This window comes from Oenanthe melanoleuca, chromosome 11 (genome assembly GCF_029582105.1).
Source record: "Oenanthe melanoleuca isolate GR-GAL-2019-014 chromosome 11, OMel1.0, whole genome shotgun sequence".
Lineage (NCBI taxonomy): Eukaryota > Metazoa > Chordata > Aves > Passeriformes > Muscicapidae > Oenanthe > Oenanthe melanoleuca.
In genome coordinates this window covers 20442062-20460841 of record NC_079345.1, presented here as the reverse complement: position 1 = coordinate 20460841, position 18780 = coordinate 20442062, and the positions used below count along the sequence as shown (strand labels likewise).

Below are 18780 nucleotides of genomic sequence, written 5' to 3'. Positions count from 1 at the left end.
ACTACCTGCTTAGTCAAAGATAACAGCCCGTGAACATGTGATGGGGACCCCTGCAGCTGGCAAGACAATTATCAACACGCACCAGCTGGACCACCACCCAAATTAAAAGGGATAAGGTGAAGAATAAAACCACAAGCCAAGAAACACGCATGCTCTAAAAAGGCGGACCCAAGGAGTGGCCATGCTAGACAGTTCCCAGAAACAGTTGACTATGCATGAAGGTCTATGAATATGTAACAAATGGATGGATTGTAAAACGCATTTAAAGGGGTGTTCCCGAAGCAGTGGTGTGCTCTCGGCAGCATGCCAAGCACCCGGCTGTTTTAACCCTTTGCTTTATGTATGTCTCCTATTGTCTTTTTATTAAACCTTTTAATTCTCCCAAAACAGTGAACCGTGTTTTTCACAAAGATGTCCACTGAGAGGCTGGAATGATTATCACACAACTCTCCACTTCTGGATGCAGGCCCTGGAGATTCTTTCTCTGAATTCAGCCATGTTCGTATTCCTTAACTAGTCATGCCTGGTACCACCTCCTGTTTTCTTAGGTTAGAACAGTGGCAAGGAAAACCTTACCCATGGCACAACTCCCCAGCCCACCAGCAAAAGAAAGAACAAGTTGTCAAGTTCTCAAAACCTTTGTCCTTCTTTGCTGCAAGAGCCCTGCTGAACGCACAGTGTGGAAAGCCAAGAGAAGCTGCAGTTGGTGGCATGTCTTGTGACAGGAGCCCGTTCTCCAATAAAGGTTCTTGAGAAGAACAAACGTCACTGTGGAGAAAATTCTTGGAAAAGCAGAACAGCTTTCCAGAAGTGAAATGAAAACGGAAAGAAACAACCCAAGATGTTCACATATACTATTAATTCCTTTCCTTATACGTTCCCTTTTTCTGTGTTGCACTGGTTCTACATCACAGTCATTCCAAACTGATCTTACCTCGAAGACCTAGGACTTAGCAAGCTTTATGCACTCTACGGTATCGTTAGCTACACACAGTTTGCCTTCTCGCTGTTTTGCTTTGAAAGCAATGCTGGAGACACCAGAAACCTGCAAATGCAAGATTTTAGAGCACAGCACTTTGGTTGGCTATGGATTCTAGAGACAGGGCATGTGCTCCCACAGCATTTCACCATCAGCAGTGACAATACACAGCAGCAGCAAAGGTGATTCCTACGACATTGTGCAGGGGTCAAGACTCCCTGTCTTGGCTTAACATGACAAAGTTCACGTGTTTCGACAGACTCAGGATCAAAACTAGATTGCTTTTCTAGCTGTGTCGATGAACAGTAGGACAAATAAAGCAGCTAGAAGTTTCTTTGCAGAGAGGGCCTTTGCTCCGGGCTGGAAGGGCAGGATTGGCAGGGAGGAGGCAGGCAGCTGAGAGCTGAACTGCTGTATTGGACTGGAATCCAAACCCGGCAAAAACAGCAGTCTCATTCTTTCATTTTAATTCTCCTATCGGCAGTCTCCGATTTTCCCCTGGAGCTGGACAAGAAAACAGGAACAGCCCTGGGGACGCTGCCGCTGCCCACCCCGAGCGGCCGGGGAGCAGCGCTGCCCAGCAGGGGCTGCATTTCTCGCTCATCATGTCTTGCTCGGCCCTCCGACGGGGCTGGCTCTGCCTGGCGCTGGTAGGCTCCTCCTTCGGCACTTTCCTCTGCTCCAGGGGAAAGAGCGGACAGCGCTTTGCTTGCTTGTGAGGAACAGACTGCAGCGCGGGGCTAGCGGGCGGGACGGGGCCCGGGGAATGCGAGCACGAGGGGCAAGTTGCAAGCCTGGCGGAAATAAAAGTTCCAGTCTAGTGAAGAAGCAGCTAAACAACACGATGGTTTCGGCGTGGGTGCGGGAGGAAGAGATGCTCCGCGACTCCGGTTCGGCCCCGGAGCGGAGTGGCCCGTGCTGCCCCGGGGCGCGCGAGGCTCGGCCGTGGGGCGGAACGGGGAACCGACACGCGGGGAACAGACACACGGGAACGGACACATGGACACGCGGACCAACGCTCCCGGCGCTTCGGCAGCAGCGGCAGCAGCAGCAGCGGCAGCGGCAGCAGCGGAAGAGCAGCGATTCCACTGACCCTCTGCGTCCCTTCTCTTGTTCCTCCACTCCCTTTCCCGCTGTCCCACATTCTGTCTCGGTGTCCTGCAGCCTTTCCCACTGTTCCCTTCCCGGTCTTCCCCTCCCCTCTCGGTGTCCCCGTCCCGGCCCCTCCCTCTCCCCGTGCCCAGTCGCGCCATGCCCCCGGCCCGTCCCCGGGAGGGGCTGCCCCGTCCCCGTCCCCGTCCCCGTCCCCGTCCCCGTCCCCGTCCCCGTCCCCGTCCCCGTCCCCGTCCCCGTCCCCGTCCCCGCCCGTCCCGCCGCGGTGTCGCCTCCGCCCGGCTCTGGCTGTACTGGCGGTGGCGCTGCTGGGCGGGCATCAGTGCCTGGGGCTGCGGCGGCTTCGCCTCCCTTTGGCTCCGCCTGGCCCGAGCCCGGTCCCGGCCCCGACGCGGGGTCCAGTCCCGGCCCCGGCCCCGGCTCCTCCCAGGGCCCGCGGAGGACACACGCAGCGCGGCCCCTCCCGCCGCCTCCGCGGCGGCTTCCCCAGCCCGAGCTCCGCCGCTCGGCAGCGCGGCCGCCGGCCCCGAGCCGCCGGGGCTCGGGGCGGGGGGGGATGCTCGGCCCGGGGCGCTCGGGGAGCGCTCGGGGGCCGTGTCTGGCCCCGGGCTGAACGCTGACGGCTGCGTGTCGCCCGCAGGGGAGGCGCAGGAGGCCCTGCAGGAGCGGTACCGGCTGGGTTCGCTGCTGGGCAGCGGCGGCTTCGGCAGCGTCTTCTCGGGGACGCGCCTCGCGGACGGCGCCCCGGTGAGTGGCGGGGCCGCCGGCGGGCGGAGGAGGGCGGAGGAGGAGGTAGAGGAGGACGCCGGGGCGCGGCGGAGCGGGCGGCAAGCTGAGCCCGCTGCTGCCCCTTGCTCGCAGGTGGCCATCAAATGCGTGCCACGGGATCGCATCCGGCACTGGGGCGAGCTGGTGAGTGAGCGGGGCCGGCGGTAGAAGGCGGGGCGTGCCGGGCGGCAAGGAGCTGGGGACTGGCAGGATGGGAGCCGCCGGGAGCCCTGCAGGGAGAGCGGGCGTGGGGTGAGCGTGGGGTGCCGAGCATCCCGGGCCAGGTGAGAGGCCCCAGAGCCCTGGCACGGCTTCAGCCCCACTGATGGCATCGTGGTCCTTGTGCAGCCCAACGGCGCCCGTGCGCCCCTGGAGATCGTGCTGCTGGCCAAGGTGTCCTCTGGATGTGCTGGTGTCATTCAGCTCCTGGAGTGGGTTGAGCTGCCCAACAGCTTCTTGTTGGTGCTGGAGCGTCCGGAGCGGTGCCAGGACCTCTCGCGTGTGCTGGCGGAGCGGAGGTTCCTGCCGGAGGACGAGGCGCGGGGGCTGTTCCGCCAGGTGCTGGAGGCCGTGCGGCACTGCACCAGCTGCGGGGTCCTGCACAGGGACATCAAGCCCGAGAACATCCTGCTCGACCTGGCCACTGGGCAGCTGAAACTGATTGACTTTGGCTGTGGCGCCTTCCTCCAAGACACAGCCTACACCCAGTTTGCAGGTGAGCCCTCCCAAGGGATGCTCCTGGTGGGCATCTCATGGCCCAAGCCTGGGTGTAGCCCTGGGGCTTCCCCCTATTGCAGTTGGGATGGGATTAATGCTTGAGCCAAGCTGATTTAGGTGGGGGACGTGAGGGAAGACAGCTCCCAGCCCTGCTTTCTGCCTTGGGCTAGGGCTGGAGCTGGGGCAGCTAGGCCAACAAAAGCCCCCATGGACGTAGCAGGGAGAGGGGGTCTGACCCCGTGCCCCAGCTGGTTTGCTGTCCAGGCGAGGAAGGGCTTGAACTGCTCCTCTCCCCTCGTTTACACTGGCTTGTTAACATTTTTTGAGGGCCGGCGGGGAAAAGAGTGAGTTTTCTTCACTACTGGGTGGGCTTTTCTTTTGTGTGTCATGGTTAGGCCTTCTCAGGGCTTCTGCTGCCCTCTTCCAGCACCAGTGGCTTCTTTTCCAACCCCAAGTTTGTACACAAGTCCCAGGTGCTGGCGAGAGGGCACCGGGTCACACCACATGCCACTGGGGCAGCCCTCGCATGCCCAGGGATGCTGGGGCCAGGCTCTGGGAGCAGCAGCATCACCCTGATGAACTCCATCTGTGTTCCATAGGAACTCTGTCCTACAGCCCGCCAGAGTGGATCCACCACCAACGCTACCATGGCGAGGCAGCAACGATCTGGTCCCTGGGCCTCCTGCTGTACCACCTGGTCATGGGGAAGCACCCGTTCAGGAGGGGCCAGGAGATCATCTGGGGGCGAATCTTGTTCCCACGACGGCTCTCTCAAGGTGGATCCTCGTCTCTGGACATCTCTGGGAGGGAATACCCGTGTTGGGAGACAGCAGCGGGCGCATGAGCATCCCGCTCTGGCAGCTGCTGAGGGGGTGGCACATGTCCTGCTTTCCTGCTCGTCTCCAAACACAGAATCCATGGGGAAGTTTAGGCACACCCAGCATGGCCTGGGCATGAGAATGGGGGGGCAACTTCTCCAACTGACTGGTGATTTCTGGTTTCTCTCTTCAGAGTGCCAAGATATTATTAAGAGGTGTTTGTCCATGCAACCCTTGGACAGGCCATCCTTGCAAGACCTTTTCCGCCATCCTTGGCTGCAGGGTGTTCATCTGCCCTAGAAGATGGGAGAGATCCACGTGCACAGTTGCATCCAAAGACCTGGCAGGTAACAGCTCCACACATCTCTTGGGAATCAGTGGCAGTCCAAACCAGCCTGCCTGCAGCTCTGAGCAGGGGTCATCAGAAGGGAACACACAGCTCTTGGGCTGGAGCTGAGCTGGAGACCTGGTGTGGCAAGCACTGGTGGCCACCATCCCACCTGGTTTTGCTTGTTTGGTTCACTGAGGGCTGGGGCCCTGGGCAGAACGGTGACAGCCTGGTCTGGCCCCCCAGGGCAAGAGAAGGAGTCCCTGGAGAAGCTGTACCAGGTGGGGTTGCTGCTGGAGACACCAAGGACAACCTCAAGGACAGCAATCTCTTTCTCAACCTGGCCAGCTGAAGATGATGGGCTTTGATTCTGGCACCTTGTTCACAGACATGCTCTGCGCCTAGTTTGCAAGTGAGTTCACAGCCAGGGGGATGCTCCCAGACCTGGGCATGGCACAGCCTGGCCGGGCACCAAAGGCTCCCCCCCTTTACTGGGGTGGATGCAACAAAGTCTTCAGTAGGCTGCCAAGCTGCTTTTTGGCTCTGGGCAGCTGCTGAGGGGCGGGATGTGCCGTGGCTGGCTGCAGGCTGGGCACATGTGCTGCCCTCCTGCTCTGCTGCCAGGGGCAGCAGTGATTGGGAGGTTTGTGCCCAGCTCTGGGCACAGCCAGCGTGGCCTGGGGCACTGTGGGCAACTGGGACATGGGGGACAGGAGCCTTCAGCTGACGGGTGGGTTCTGGTTTCTCTCCTTGCAGCCGGACTCTGCGGATGCTGAGGCTGCTCTGGGCTCTGCCAGGGCTCTGCTGGGCTCAGCCCTGGGCACGGCTGGGCCTGCTCTGCCCTCGCATTGCTCTGACAGCTTTGCATCAGATGAGCCCGTTCCAAGCACACCACCTGAGCTTTCTGCTTTGCAGGTGAGTGAGACGCTCCTGCAGGCCAGGGGTTTGCAGTTAGGGACACACAGCCAATTGGCAAGAACCCAAACTCTCCACGGTCCCAGCTGAACCCCTGGATTTCCACAGGATGTTTAGTCTGTCCCGCTCTTCATTCCGTTTTGGCTGGAATTGTGCAGTTGCACTTTCTTCCTCCTCTAGAAGTGCCACGAGTGGGCAAAACCTGGCAAGCAGGTCATGTTCCTTAGGCAGTGCAGTCTGGAGCCGATGGATGGAGAATTGCCCTTCTGCACTCCCAAACCAAGCAAAAAGCTGTAAGTGTGACTTTCCATCTTTAAGAAGCCCCTGAGAGTTTCAAAGGGAATGTGCACCTCATTCACACGGTGAGAAGGAAGGGCATCTCCTAAAGGATTTGGGCAGTGACAGAGTTTAGATTGCCAGTCTTGCCAGGAGCTGGCAGGGCACAAAACAATTTCTTCTTGCTTCACTCCACTTTCACCACAATTTAAAATAACAATATTGGAAACAAACCCCAAAATCTTTTTAGAAAAGGTTACTGAGGCCAGTAAAAGGGATCAATGCCATCAACTCATTTACAAAGTAAATAACTGAGTTTTCTGTTGTGAAAGATCAGTTATCAAACTTAATTAAAAGTTACAGAAGATTTTTCACTGCAAACTTGGCTTTTGTTTTTATCTTTCACATTTTACAGGGGTTTTTTCTTTTCTTTTTCCTTTCTCTTTTGCTTAAAACAGAAAACATGCCATAAAATAGGAGTGTCCTCTGTTCCTGGTTCCCGTGTGGAGCAGCTCCTTCCCACTGGCTGAGCTGTTCAGGCAGAGCAGTCTCTGGAAGAGACTCACAGGCTTCCTGTTTGCTGTGCTGCCCCACTTGTGCCCAGCCAGCTCCATGTGGGGCAGAGGGAGAACAAGGGGCAGCTCCCTCCCAGCCCCCAGCCCAGGGACCCCCGGGGCTTGGGGCACTGTCAGCACCCGCTGCTCCAGCCACCACTTCTACTGGCACTGACAGCAGCACCCAAATTGTGGCTGATCCCAAGGGAGCAGCAGCAGTGCCTGGATCTGATCCCTGACTCTGAGACAGGGCTGGACAAATGACCCCCACAGCAGCAGCAGCAGCAGCAGCAGCAGCACATGGACCTGACTTTCAGCACAGCCCCTGCCACCCTTCTCTCCCATGTGCAGTGGTATCACAGCAGCCTGGGGCACCTGGGAGCCCGCAGTGCCAGCAGGGACTTGAGATGGCAGCCCTGGGCTCCTGGAGGTTCTGCAGGAAACAGAGGTGGGGACTCCCTCTGCATGTGGAGCTTCCAGATGGAAAAGGCTGCTGTGAGCAGGCAGCTGCAAGGACAGAGAAAGGAGGGGCTGGAGCCCTTGATCTGTGCCAGTTCCACAGCCCTGGGCAGCAGCCACCGAGCCCCGGGGGAACAGAGGGCACAGCAAGAGGGACAAAACCAGTCAAGGTCAGAGACTGGGAAGAGCAGGAGCTGAGAGCAGGAACAGCTGCTTCACTGCACCCTTGGAGAAAGCTCTTGGCTGGTTCAAAGTGCTGGAAGGTGTGAAGGGCAGAGAGGAGACCACACCAAACAATGCTCCTGTTTTCATAGCCTCCCCTCTCAGCGTCCCAGAAGGAATTGGATGAACTGTATTCTTCTCTCCAAGTCGTCTTGTTCAGCATGAGCAGCTTAGCACCAGGAGCTAAAGGAGCTGAAGCTTTAGGCCACAAGAGCTGACCAAGAGGGGACTTTTGGACCTAAGTAATGCTGCCAACATGGACCTGACTGAATCCAGCAGATGGAATCCTGGAATTATAGAACCCTTTCTGTTGGGAAAGACGTCTGAGCTCATGCAGTCCAGCCGTTCACCCAGCACTGCCAAGCCCAATCGTGTCCCTGAATTGCCGAGGCCTGAGTGAGGCCTGAACAACAGGCCCTGAGCCAAAGGTGACCTCTGGATGAAGCTTCCTGCCAAAGTTTGTCTTTGTATCCACTCATTACTGAAGCACGCATGATTATTAGCATTGTGATAGATGTATCCACTCCTTAGTGAAACAGTATTGACCTTTCTGTATTTAGAAGCTGGCCAAGGCCACAAAATCCGACATCTGGCCTTGTTTGTGGGTGTATGGTCGAAGTCAGCTCCCTTGGTTCCTCCTTGAGCCCTGGCCAGGCTTTGGGAGGGACCCAAGAGGAGAATGAAACCAAGCGTTCCCACACTAGAAGTGCTGTCAGTTTGTTTATTCAGCACTATCAAAGCATCCAAAAGTTGCATTTCAGAAAAGGAAAAGAACTTGTGTGGTTTGGGAAGACAGAGATGTCTTTTTGTGTGTTACTGTGAAAAATACAGTGAATAAGACTTAAGGGTTTTTCATATACCAGACTATCCACAAGCTGCAGGATTGATTGACCGGGTGAAGGAATTGTTGAAAGAGTAGTTGAAGAAATGGGGAGATCGGGAACCTGTCCCGATGGAGAGCCCATCTCACAGATGTGCTCTGTACCCTTAACGATGGGTCCGCTGGGAGAATGGAAACCCCCTGGATGTGCATGGCTGCACCCAATTTGCAAATACAACCATGGACAGTGAGACAGACCACCTGGGAAATTGTTCTGGGTATGATGGCCCCAACAGGGCCATCCCAGAGGCTGCAGGGCTGGGCCTTCGTGCACTGGAATTAATTAGAATAAATCAGAAGCAAATGAGACCTAACAGTACAGGAACAGGAATTCAGATTCCTCCAGGACACTTTGGTTTGATAACTGCTTGCTGGAGCTTGGCCTTACAAAGTGTTCATGTCATGGAAAGAGGAATTGATGCAGATTATCTAGGAGAAATTTAAGTAATTTGGTCAAGTAATAGTGAACAAGATTGAATTATTCAACCCCGTGGCGAGGTGGCACAGATATTGATACTCCAGTTTTAACAACAGTTGTGAGAGAAGGAGATCCACCTCAAATCACCTCTGTTTGTGGAGATAGAGGGTTTGGATCCAGCAGTCCTGATAATGGAACCGGAGTGTGGGTCCAGAGCCAGCTGAAGGAACAGCTCTGGGGAAAGACAACACTGTTTGAATCCTGAAACCTGGGCAGGAACGATGGGAATATGTCCCTGCAGCCAAGTGTTCTGTGCCCGAACAAATGGATGTTACGGGATATGTGAGGTTAGGACTTCTGGTTCTTTTGGCACCAGTTTTTTTGGGTTATTTTTTTAGATGAGTGAAGTAGCTAAGAGTTGTTAAAGATTATTTATTGCAGAAGTACATTAGTTTCAAAAGGTATAGTCACAGACATTAACATTCATGTTAAGTTTTGGTATAAAGTTCTAAATAGAAGCAGAAGCTGCTCTTGTTAGGGTCCCGGGAAGCTGATGTTGCTGCGGCAGCTTTTATCTTCTTTTTGGGTGTTGATGATGACGGTGAAAGAGCAAAGTAAAGTAAAAGCAAATGGCAGTGGCAAAAAGCAGTAATTAAAAGCAAAAAGCCCTAGCTCTCCCCAATGCATGCTTTTATATAGAGTCTTTTTAACAAGCTAAGACACAAACTTGGACTACTACTTTTTAACGTATTAGAGTTTTAGTTTTTTAACATGCTAGGTTACGTATAAACTACGCATACATATTTTGTTCTATTTGAAAAATGTAAGCAATATTCTTACTATAGCTCTGTTATGTCTAAGCACTGTCTAAAACTATGTTTCTGGAGTTTTTACGGAAAACATTAGTATGTTTTTCAACTTTTACTAGAACTTGCACTTTTACTTCAGCATTTAAACCTTTTACTTACTAAAAGCATTAGAGCTCATACTAAAACTTGCTTGCTGACTTACTTATCCTAAAACTTAAACTTACACCTTTACTTTATGCGTGAGTGGCTTAATATACTTTAATCCACTCAAAAGCTTTAATTTAATCCCTGCAATCTGATTTCTTCCCGAAGAATTCAAAGAGACCCCCGACTCACTGACTCCAGCAGGGATATTGTTACAGATTCTGCCTGACCAAATCTCCCTGCTTGCCCCAATGGCCCCTTTGGAAAATGCTCTGAATCCACGGGGCTCCATGTGAAGGCTGATGTGACACTGAGGGATTTCCACACAAATTCCAACCAGGAGCCTGGGTGCCCTCAGGGACTGGGACCTGGCACCTCTCCAGCCAGAGGGGAAAGGACCCCAAGGAAGGGACCAAGCCTTGTCACCCACAGACAGTGCAATAAATCTGAACAGCAAAGGACCTTGGAGGCATTATTCTGGAATTAAAAAGGTGCCAGCTCCATGGACAACAGAATTATTGCTCCTAACCCAAATGAGATTGAGGATAAAGAACGAATAACCTTGTTGCTAAAGTACCGCTTATGTCTGTAAATTGTATCTTGAGAGTCAGCCAGAATCTTTGTTTGCCAGAAACCCCTCTAGAGTTTCACCAAGGAATTAGTCATGAAATTCTTACGAAATTTTAAGGCTCAAAGCAACCAAAACACTCAATGTAACTAATGGCTGGAAGCGTTCTCAACTGATGTTGGGAGGCATGGGGTTTCGTTGGAGGGCCCACCCTGTGGGGTGGTCAGAACTCCGTCAGTGGGTTCTGACTCCTAACGGAGCCAGTGCAGGGACAGTTACAGGAAACGGTGCTGTGGAACAAAGGAATACATTAAGAGTTTTATAGGATTCACTAATATTTCCCTTCAGGAGAAACCAAACCCTGTTACAGTTAGAGGCCACAATGTGAAAGGATTTCTGTGCTTTACCATCACTCCCAATGTCAATAGAACTCAGGGTGCTGGAGCTGGTCAGGGTCAGTGTTACAGCACTCCTCGATGCAGGGCCATAATGAAACTCCTCTGGCCCAAAGGCACTGGGGATACCACAGGAGCACAGGGAGGAGCCATGGATCCATCAGCAGCCCACAGTGGGAAACAGGAAATCAGACCTTTGGTGCTGGGAATGGGAGCTGCTGGGTGTGTGGAGACTGCCTATAAATGACTTCTTAAAGGATGGTTTGGGTCCTGTTTCCAGGCAATATTGATGCCTCCCTTGAGGGTACTTTGGCAACAAGCACTAGGAAGAGTTGGGGCCAAGAGAACATTTTCCACCCAAGGGGTGCCTTTGATTTCAGAAAGCCAAAGATTCAGGTTCACCCTGTGCCCCATGTGCGCTACCTCATCCTGTGGAGTTTACATTAATGAGCTAAATCAATTATCAGAAGAAGTAAAAAGTGATGCTATTAAAATATTCAATAGCACCTCCTCTGGACTCCAACAAACACAAATTTGAGCTCTACAGAACCACATGGCCTTGGATTCTGTGCTTGCTGGCCAGGGAGGAGCCTGTGCTGTTCTAGGAGAGGAATGTTGCAGGAATGTCTATCAGTGCTGTGTTTGAAGTCCAACAGTCAGGCGTCACCTCGATAGAAACAGCAGCAGAGGAGTGGCAGAAAGAAGAAAATTCTTCATGGTGGGATTGGCTTCCAAATTGGAGGCTGCTGTGAAATGAGTTCGTTGCAGTCACTGTAATTATTGCAGTGTGAGCACTTGGTGTGTTATGGTTCCATGTTAGAATTGTTGTGACACTTTGTGTTTCTTGAGACACAGTCTCAAGAAAAAAGGGGGATTTGATGAAGAACGTAGAGAATAGCAACCAATTTGGCATGTTTTAAAAGGAATGTGAATTTTAGCTATGAGTAATGAACTTGAACAGCACTTAATTGAAGAACAAGAACGAGAACATATGCCTTTATGCCTAATACCTAAATGTAAGGTTCTATTATGGAAAGAATTGCTTTGAAGTTTGTAGTTCATCTCTAGGTCAAAGGCCTGAGTGAAATACTGAGGCCTGAACACCAGGCCCTGAGCCAAAGCTGGCCCTGAGCCAAAGCTGGCCTCTAGATGAACCTTCTAACCAAATGTTATATTTGTATCTGCTCATTAATGAAGCTTTGTTAGCAATATGATCTCTGTATGTGTGCATTGGTGAAACATGGATTTATCTTTCTGTATTTAGAAACCAGACGAGGCCACATCTGGCTTTGTTTGGGCATGTATGGTCAAAGTCACCTCCCTTGGTTCCTCCGTGAGCCCTGGCCAGGCTTTGGGAGAAACCAAATTGAGAATGAAACCAGGTGTTCCCACACTAGAAGTGATGTCAGCTTGTTTGTTTAACAGTGTAGAAGCCGGGCCCTCTCACAGCGAGGTTGGAGCCTGCAAAGGTGGGTGCACCTACAGGAACTCCCAGTGTCCTGGGGTGGCTCTCCAGTCCTTGGCTGTGACAGCTTCCCCCAGCTGTGTGCATCTGGGTGCTGGTAAAGTCTGAGGGTAACTGGTGCTGTCTCTTTCTTAATAACTACAGGCAATCTTTGGTAATGATGACTGGGTGCATTGCTGAGCTTCTCCTTTTGTAATCATTTTCTAGTGATTATGTGCTTTGCTGAGCTGCTCCTTTTGTAATTCTTTGCACTTTTGCATTATATAAATTACTCTGTTCCTTAAGTTGGTGTCCGTGTCTTCGGTGCTGAACTTGTCAATTGGCGATGCAGATGTTGTCGGCCTCATAGAACCAAAGATAGCTTGTGACACTGTGGGACCTGGTGTGATGAGGAGACCATTGTGACACTATGGGGCTCCATGGACACAGCAGGCAGAGGGAAAGGAGTCTGGGCACTGAGTGCTCTGAGCCTCAGGGACCTTCTCCAGGAGAATCCCCAAGGCCATCTGGCGGCCCTGGAACAAGACAGGCACCTCTGAGCCCCTCCACAGCCCTAGCAGAGCCTGTGGGTGAGTGGTTTAGTGCAGGAAGCACCATCAGCTGCCTCTGTGTCCCAGGCTGAGCAGCAGAGCCCAGCATAGGCAGCCCAGGGCCCTGGGCAGCACAGCCCCTGTGCTCTGCAGACCAGCAGCTCCAGCTCAAGAACTTTTTCCTACCCACACATCCTGGTTCTCTGAGGTCAGAAATCTCCAGCATTTCTGCTGCACTGAGAGTTTGCCACTGAGAGATGTGAGAGGTAAAGTATTCCTTCTGGCTTAGGGAAGATGAGGGGCTGGATGAGTTCCCAGCTGCCCTGGTTTTGTATCTTTGGCTGGAATCAGAGGACAACCACACTCCTGTGTCACCCTGGGATAAACCAGACCCTGCCAGAGCAGAGGGATTCCTTAATGTCTCACCTTCCTTAAAGGTCTCTGAGCAAGTCTCAGCACCCCTCTATGCAAGAGCACTCACAGTTCCCTTGGCAAACCCAACAGCATTTCCTCAACTGTGGCATCCGTGCACTTCCCTGTGGGACATTCAGGGAACTCCAAGAGGCTCTGGCACAGATTTGCTCAGAGCTTGGAAGGACAGCAACGAGATTCCCAGGTGTGTCCATGATGGGATCTCAGGAAGGGGGCTCATCTCATTCCGCTTTCCCATGGACTGCTTTGCCCACAGTTCCACAGGTCACAGGGGAACTTGAACACCCCATTCCCATGGACACCCCTGCTTGGCAAGAATCCCAAGGGCAGTGCCTGACTCAGCTGTTGCAACCCCAGAGCCTTCCTGAGAGCAGCAAATAGCAATGACAGTACCAGGGGAGAGCAGAAGCAAAAGATGTTGTGGTGCTGTGACTGAGAGGGCAGGGCAGAGACAGGTGGGCATTCAGGGCAGTGTTCCCTTACCCAGCTGTGCACGGCACCTCCCACACACCAACAGTGCCTTCCTCCCCCCAGCATTGCTCTGTTCAGCCCCCTCTCCTTCCTGAAGCATCTCCCTGGGCCTGGACATTTTCCTCCTGAGAACTGGCCTGCCCCTTCCAGGCTCACAGAGCCCATCCCACCCTCTGTGCCCTCGCCTGTCCCTACAGACACCTGCCTGTCTGCAGGGCCCCGGCTGGAGCAGGTTCTGTCTGCAGGTGGGCAAGGGCAGCTCAGGAGAGCCCTGCTCGACCCTGCAAAGGTGATGCTGGTACTGCCTAGGGCTGGGGAGTGGCTGAAGGCCCTTTAGGAGGCTCCCATGAGAGAGACTGACCACCCAAATTATAGTTTCTGGAGTGTTATATATTACTCACCTCAATCAGGTAGGTCAATCAATAAGGCAATTTATTAATTTGTTGATAAAGAACGAGCAAGCAGCGCTGGGGATGCAGGGAGTCCACGCTCCACAAACACGTCCATCCTACCCCTGCTCACTGCCCTTTTTATAGGCAGTTTCTGGTTGGGCTGTGACATGCCTACTGTGCTGGGGTACAAGTCCGAGCAAACCCACACATGTTGGCTAGCACTCAAGCAGCAGTGGCTACAAGCCTCCACCAGGTCTGGAAAGGCTCAAACATGTTCTCAGGTCACAATCCTAGCAAGCAGGTAATGGCAGTAACAAGTCTGTTCATGCTCGCACAAGCCCGCATTTTCCTTATGCATAAAAAGTGGATAGAATTCATAATTACAGTGACAAAATAATAAAAACTACATAAAAACTAAAAGCTCAAGAAAGTGATTTTAACAAGTATAATGAAATCATTATATTTTCCTGTGTTTCATGTTCATGCTTTTTTTTGAGTTCAGTATTCTTGTTTATATTGATCCCATGGTGTATTTCCATAATGACACAAATCTCTATGTAACATCTCGCAATCTCCGCTCTTCTTTATCTCATTGATTTGTGTCTGTTCTTCAAATCAATCTAGTGTTTTTTGTGCGGGGGTCTATTTCTTATTATTTTTAGTTAATATCATTAGTTTGTGAGTTTTCTCTGAGGCGGCAAGATTTGGATCAATGGGGATGGCTGAAATTTGCATGCCTTGGATTATTGAGTGTATGAGTCGAATTAAACATGGAATTAGACATGGTAAAAACAATAATCCTGATAGTGAACATAATATCATGAGTCCTGCTTTCTTCCACCAGACTTCATCAAACAATTGATTCCACTAAAGTCCTTAAAGGATGGAATTCCATTTTTGAACTGGGACGTGTGCTAGTTGTTTAATACCTTCTGCTAGCTGAGTAACAACTTCTCCATTATCATCAATTTGTAAACAACATTCAGACATGTTAAACTTTCCACAAACTCCACCTTCTTCAGCTAACAATCCAATGCCACGTGGTCTCATTACACTGCTCAAGTTTGAGACATTTCTTTAGGTATTAATTCTAAACCCTGGGCTGTTTTATTGATTATTATTTGTATTACTGCTTGAAGTCTGATAATTTGGTTTAGCATGTAAATGGGAATTCTATATCCCCAGCTGCCATCCTGTGCCCAAGTAGCAGGTCCATACGTTTCTATTATGCGCTCAGGAGGCCATTCATCATATCCCCATTTTTGGGTTCCCCCAATGAGATCTCTCTTTAAGAGTACTTCTAGCTGCTCATACAAAGGCCTCCCAAGGGTGTTTTCTTTTGTTCTTGGTAAGACAAAGAATCCAGGTTGAATAATTCCTATGGTACAACTACTTTTCCAGTTTGAGGGTAATTGACTATATGCTCTTTTACCGCAAATCCAAAACATTCCATCTGGAACTTTCCAATCCCCTACAGTGTCTTGGGGATTTTCCCAGAACCTTTTTAATGTGTCTATTCCTTCAAAAGGGTTGGCATCACTCTTACCACACCAAAACAATTTTTCTATTTTATTAAAGGTACAGTTAGTATTGTTTTGCACACTCCAAAATACATTTGGGCTTTTTTGTCCACCACCATGTAGTGCTTGATTTTGTGGTAAATACCCTTTTGCATGGGGTTTCACCTACCCTTTTAAAAATCCTTGTTTTCCCTTCTCTGGCAATACATTCTTGACCCACAACTGTGTTAATCAAAACTCACTCTTGTGGTCTATGTCCTTGTTCAGCAATTTCTGTCTGATTCCATTTAAGTATTTAAGTGATATCCAATTCTTCACCTTTCCACGGCCATTGTTCAGCCATTAATCTGGACTTAACAATTGGACATGTTTAGTTCTGCAATCCTTTCTGCTAAATCTATGAATAAATTCTTTCCTAGAGTGGGCAATTCTATTTCTAAAAGGTGTTCCCATACGTTGGAATAGAAATTGTTAATTTTCTGGGGTTTATTATCATCTTTTTTTGCTATTCCTTTTAATTGTTTTGGAACATTCTTTACTAATTCTTTACTAAAATTTTTTCCTGCACCCCCCCTCCTCCATTGTCTATGAGGCCCCACATGCCTTCTTTAGTAAAGCAAATATATTCCTCTCTCCTGGGACAAGACCAGCCGCGTTCCTCATGGTGTAAGATTTTGGGTTACCCAAAATGATGGTCTGGCTATGTCACATGATGATAATTGATGTCAGTCATAACATTCAGAATTCATGTGAGTGTTGGCTGCAAATACATATTTGCTATGGCGGCCAATACATACAAGCTGATAGCATTTGGAGCAGTCTCTATTAGCTTGTAGAGGTATTAAGCACATTAGTATCCACCATTTAAGAGGTCTGGTATGATTTATTCCTTTACATCCCCAACCTACTAGGTTGCCACCAGCAGTTGGGTAATGCATCTTCTCAGTAGCAAGAATAGAGTTCAATCTGGTCTTGCCCTCTTGTAATTTATAATGCGCTTTTACCCTGTTGACACTTTTCCTACTGGGTTTGAACCTTGTCTCAAAGTTTTAGCCTAAATATATATAAAAATATTTAGGTGCCCAATGCCCAGTGTGCCTACTCTTTTTGTTTTTGCATATCCACGACAGAGGGGGTTCCTAAGTCGTTGGTGTTTTTTTCCCACGTACAATGTCCATACCACAAATTCTCACACCTAAGACAATGAAAATATACTCAAGGTTTACAATTACAGTTAGGAGTTTGACAAATTAGTTTCTTGGAATATCTTAAAAGATATTTAACTGGTTGCCATGATGTGAGTCAACTTTATCGAGGTTTTTTCCAGAATTTTGCTCGTAGGTCCCCCGGAGTGAAAACAATTTTTCGTATAGGTTCAGGCGGAGGTTGTATTTGTTCTTTAACTCAAGAGGCAAGTGTCCATCCCTTTTCAGCAGTCTGCACAGCTGTTTCTGTAGTAAAAAGAGTTAAATAGGGCCCTTCCCATTTGGAGGTTAAGTTTTCTTCCTTCCACCCTTTTATCAGTACCCAATCTCCTGGCTTGATATTGTGAATGTTAAAATTCAGGGGTACTGACTGTGCTAATATCCCTTGCTTTCTTAAATAGTTTACATTCTGGCCAATAGTTTGGATATATTTTTGAATGGTGTAATCTTCAATTACTATGGGGTCCTGTGGTATTTCCTGGGAATATAGCATTCCATATAGCATTTCATAGACTAACAGTCCTGTGTTAGTATTTGGAAGAGCCTATGTATTTAATAATGCTAGTGATAGGCATTTTACCCATGACATTTTAGTTTCAATCAGTAGCTTAGTCAATTGTTGCTTTAGTGTTCGGTTCATTCTTTGTATCCTGCCTGAACTCTGAGGATGCCATGGACTATGATATTCACAGGTATTGTTTAATGTTTGTGCCAAATTTGTAATAATTTTTGAGGTGAAACGTGTCCCCTGGTCTGAATCAATTTGCTGAATCAAAATCCGAATTGCTGTATTCATCCCAAATTGCGGTATTATTTGTTCTAATAATATTTTTGCTACAAATCTTGCAGTGGCTCTTGTAGCTGGATATGCTTCTACCCAATGAGTAAGCTGATCTACTTCTACTAACAAATATTTCTAGAAATATTGAATATGATCCATCTGTATTCTTTTAAAAGGACGGAATGCTACTTTCTTTTCCCCTAAAGGGGTCTGTCTCATTGCTTTTTTATTAACCTTTTGATGTGTTATACACTCTTGGGTTATTTGTTTAGCTATCTTAAATACTCCTATACACTCATAAAATTTCAAAAATTGGTCACACAAGGCCCTAGTTCCCCAATGGGTTCGTTGGTGTAATTGTTTTAAAAATCCTATGGTCTGAGATGTAGAAAGTATTTATCTTCCATCAATTAAAATCCATTTTCCTTCCTTCTGTCCAGCCCCTAATTTTTGAATCATATTTAATTCTTAAGGACTATAAATTAAATGTGTTTCCTTTTCTGGCTTTTCACTCAATACTTGTAATTTAGATATCTCACCAGGTTTCAAGGCTTCTTCCTTTGCTGCCTGGTCTGCTAAGTTGTTTCCTCTAATCAGAAAACTCATTCCCTTCTGGTGGCCTTTAACAAGCACTACTGCTATTTCTTCTGGCTCTTGCAAAGCCTCCAAAATATTTTGGATTAGATCTCCATGACCTAGTTCCTTCCCCTGAGTATTTATTAGTCCCCTTTCTTTCCAGATTTTTCCAAAAGTGTGTACTATTCCAAAAGCATATTTTGAATAAGTATAAATAATCCACTTTTTTTCCTTTAATAATACTAAGGCCTTGTACAAGGCATACAATTTGCATGCCTGAGCTGACCAACTGGGATTTAACTTTCCTGTTTCACACACTGACATACTCTGTGCATTAACTATTGCATATCCTGATTTTCATTTTCCTTCAACAACTCTAGATGACCCATCTACAAAATATTGATCCATTTCCTCAAGTTCTACCTTAGTCAAATCTGGTCTAACCTGTGTCTGCAGTCCCATCAAATCAGCACAATTGTGAGCCAAACCCCCATCTTCAGTGGGCATCCCATACATAAACTGAGCCAGGTTTTCTGAGGTAGTTACTTTTAACTCCAGCTTGGGAAAATGTATAAGGACAACTTCACATTTTAGAATTCGACTACCCGTGAGCCATTTTTCAGCCTTTTGATGTAATATGCTCCTAACTTTGTAGGGAGTATACACAGTCATAGGAGCCTCAAAGGTGATTTTTCTGGCTTCCTCTACCAAAAGTGCTGTGGCTACTAAGGCCTATAAACACATGGGCCATCCATGACAAATTGGATCTAATAACTTTGAATAAAATCCTACTGGTTTCTTATCTCCTCCTCAGTCTTGAGTAAGCACCCCATATGCCACTTGATCCACTGAGCTTACAATCAATTGAAAGTTTTTATTTAAATACAGCAGAGTTTATACTGGGGCCTGTATTAATGCTGTCTTAACTTGTTCTAACTTCTCATCATCCTCGTTGTTCCATTTAATAACCTGCTGAGTAAGTTTTTCATACAAAAATGTTACCTTCTGACTGTATCCTTCTATTCATTGCCTACAATATCTTAAA

At 49.1% G+C, this 18780-nt stretch overlaps 1 protein-coding gene across 4 annotated transcripts; it reads left to right on the top strand.

Moving 5' to 3' along the window:
- Positions 1–1272: 1272 nt before the first annotated feature.
- On the top strand, positions 1273–12112 carry LOC130257672 (serine/threonine-protein kinase pim-1-like). 4 transcript variants are annotated; one of them, XM_056500446.1, is made up of 9 exons: positions 1273–2839; positions 2954–3004; positions 3209–3575; positions 4177–4353; positions 4589–4742; positions 4970–5135; positions 5480–5638; positions 5819–5931; positions 6373–12112. In XM_056500446.1, the coding sequence occupies exons 1-5, from the start codon at positions 2231–2233 to the stop codon at positions 4693–4695; spliced, it is 1311 nt and encodes a 436-aa protein (XP_056356421.1). In that variant the 5' UTR covers positions 1273–2230; the 3' UTR covers positions 4696–4742; positions 4970–5135; positions 5480–5638; positions 5819–5931; positions 6373–12112. The 4 variants fall into 4 exon arrangements, with proteins under 4 accessions (XP_056356421.1, XP_056356422.1, XP_056356419.1 ...); XM_056500447.1 differs by lacking the exon at positions 2954–3004; XM_056500444.1 differs by having other exon boundaries at positions 1273–3004.
- Positions 12113–18780: the final 6668 nt, after the last annotated feature.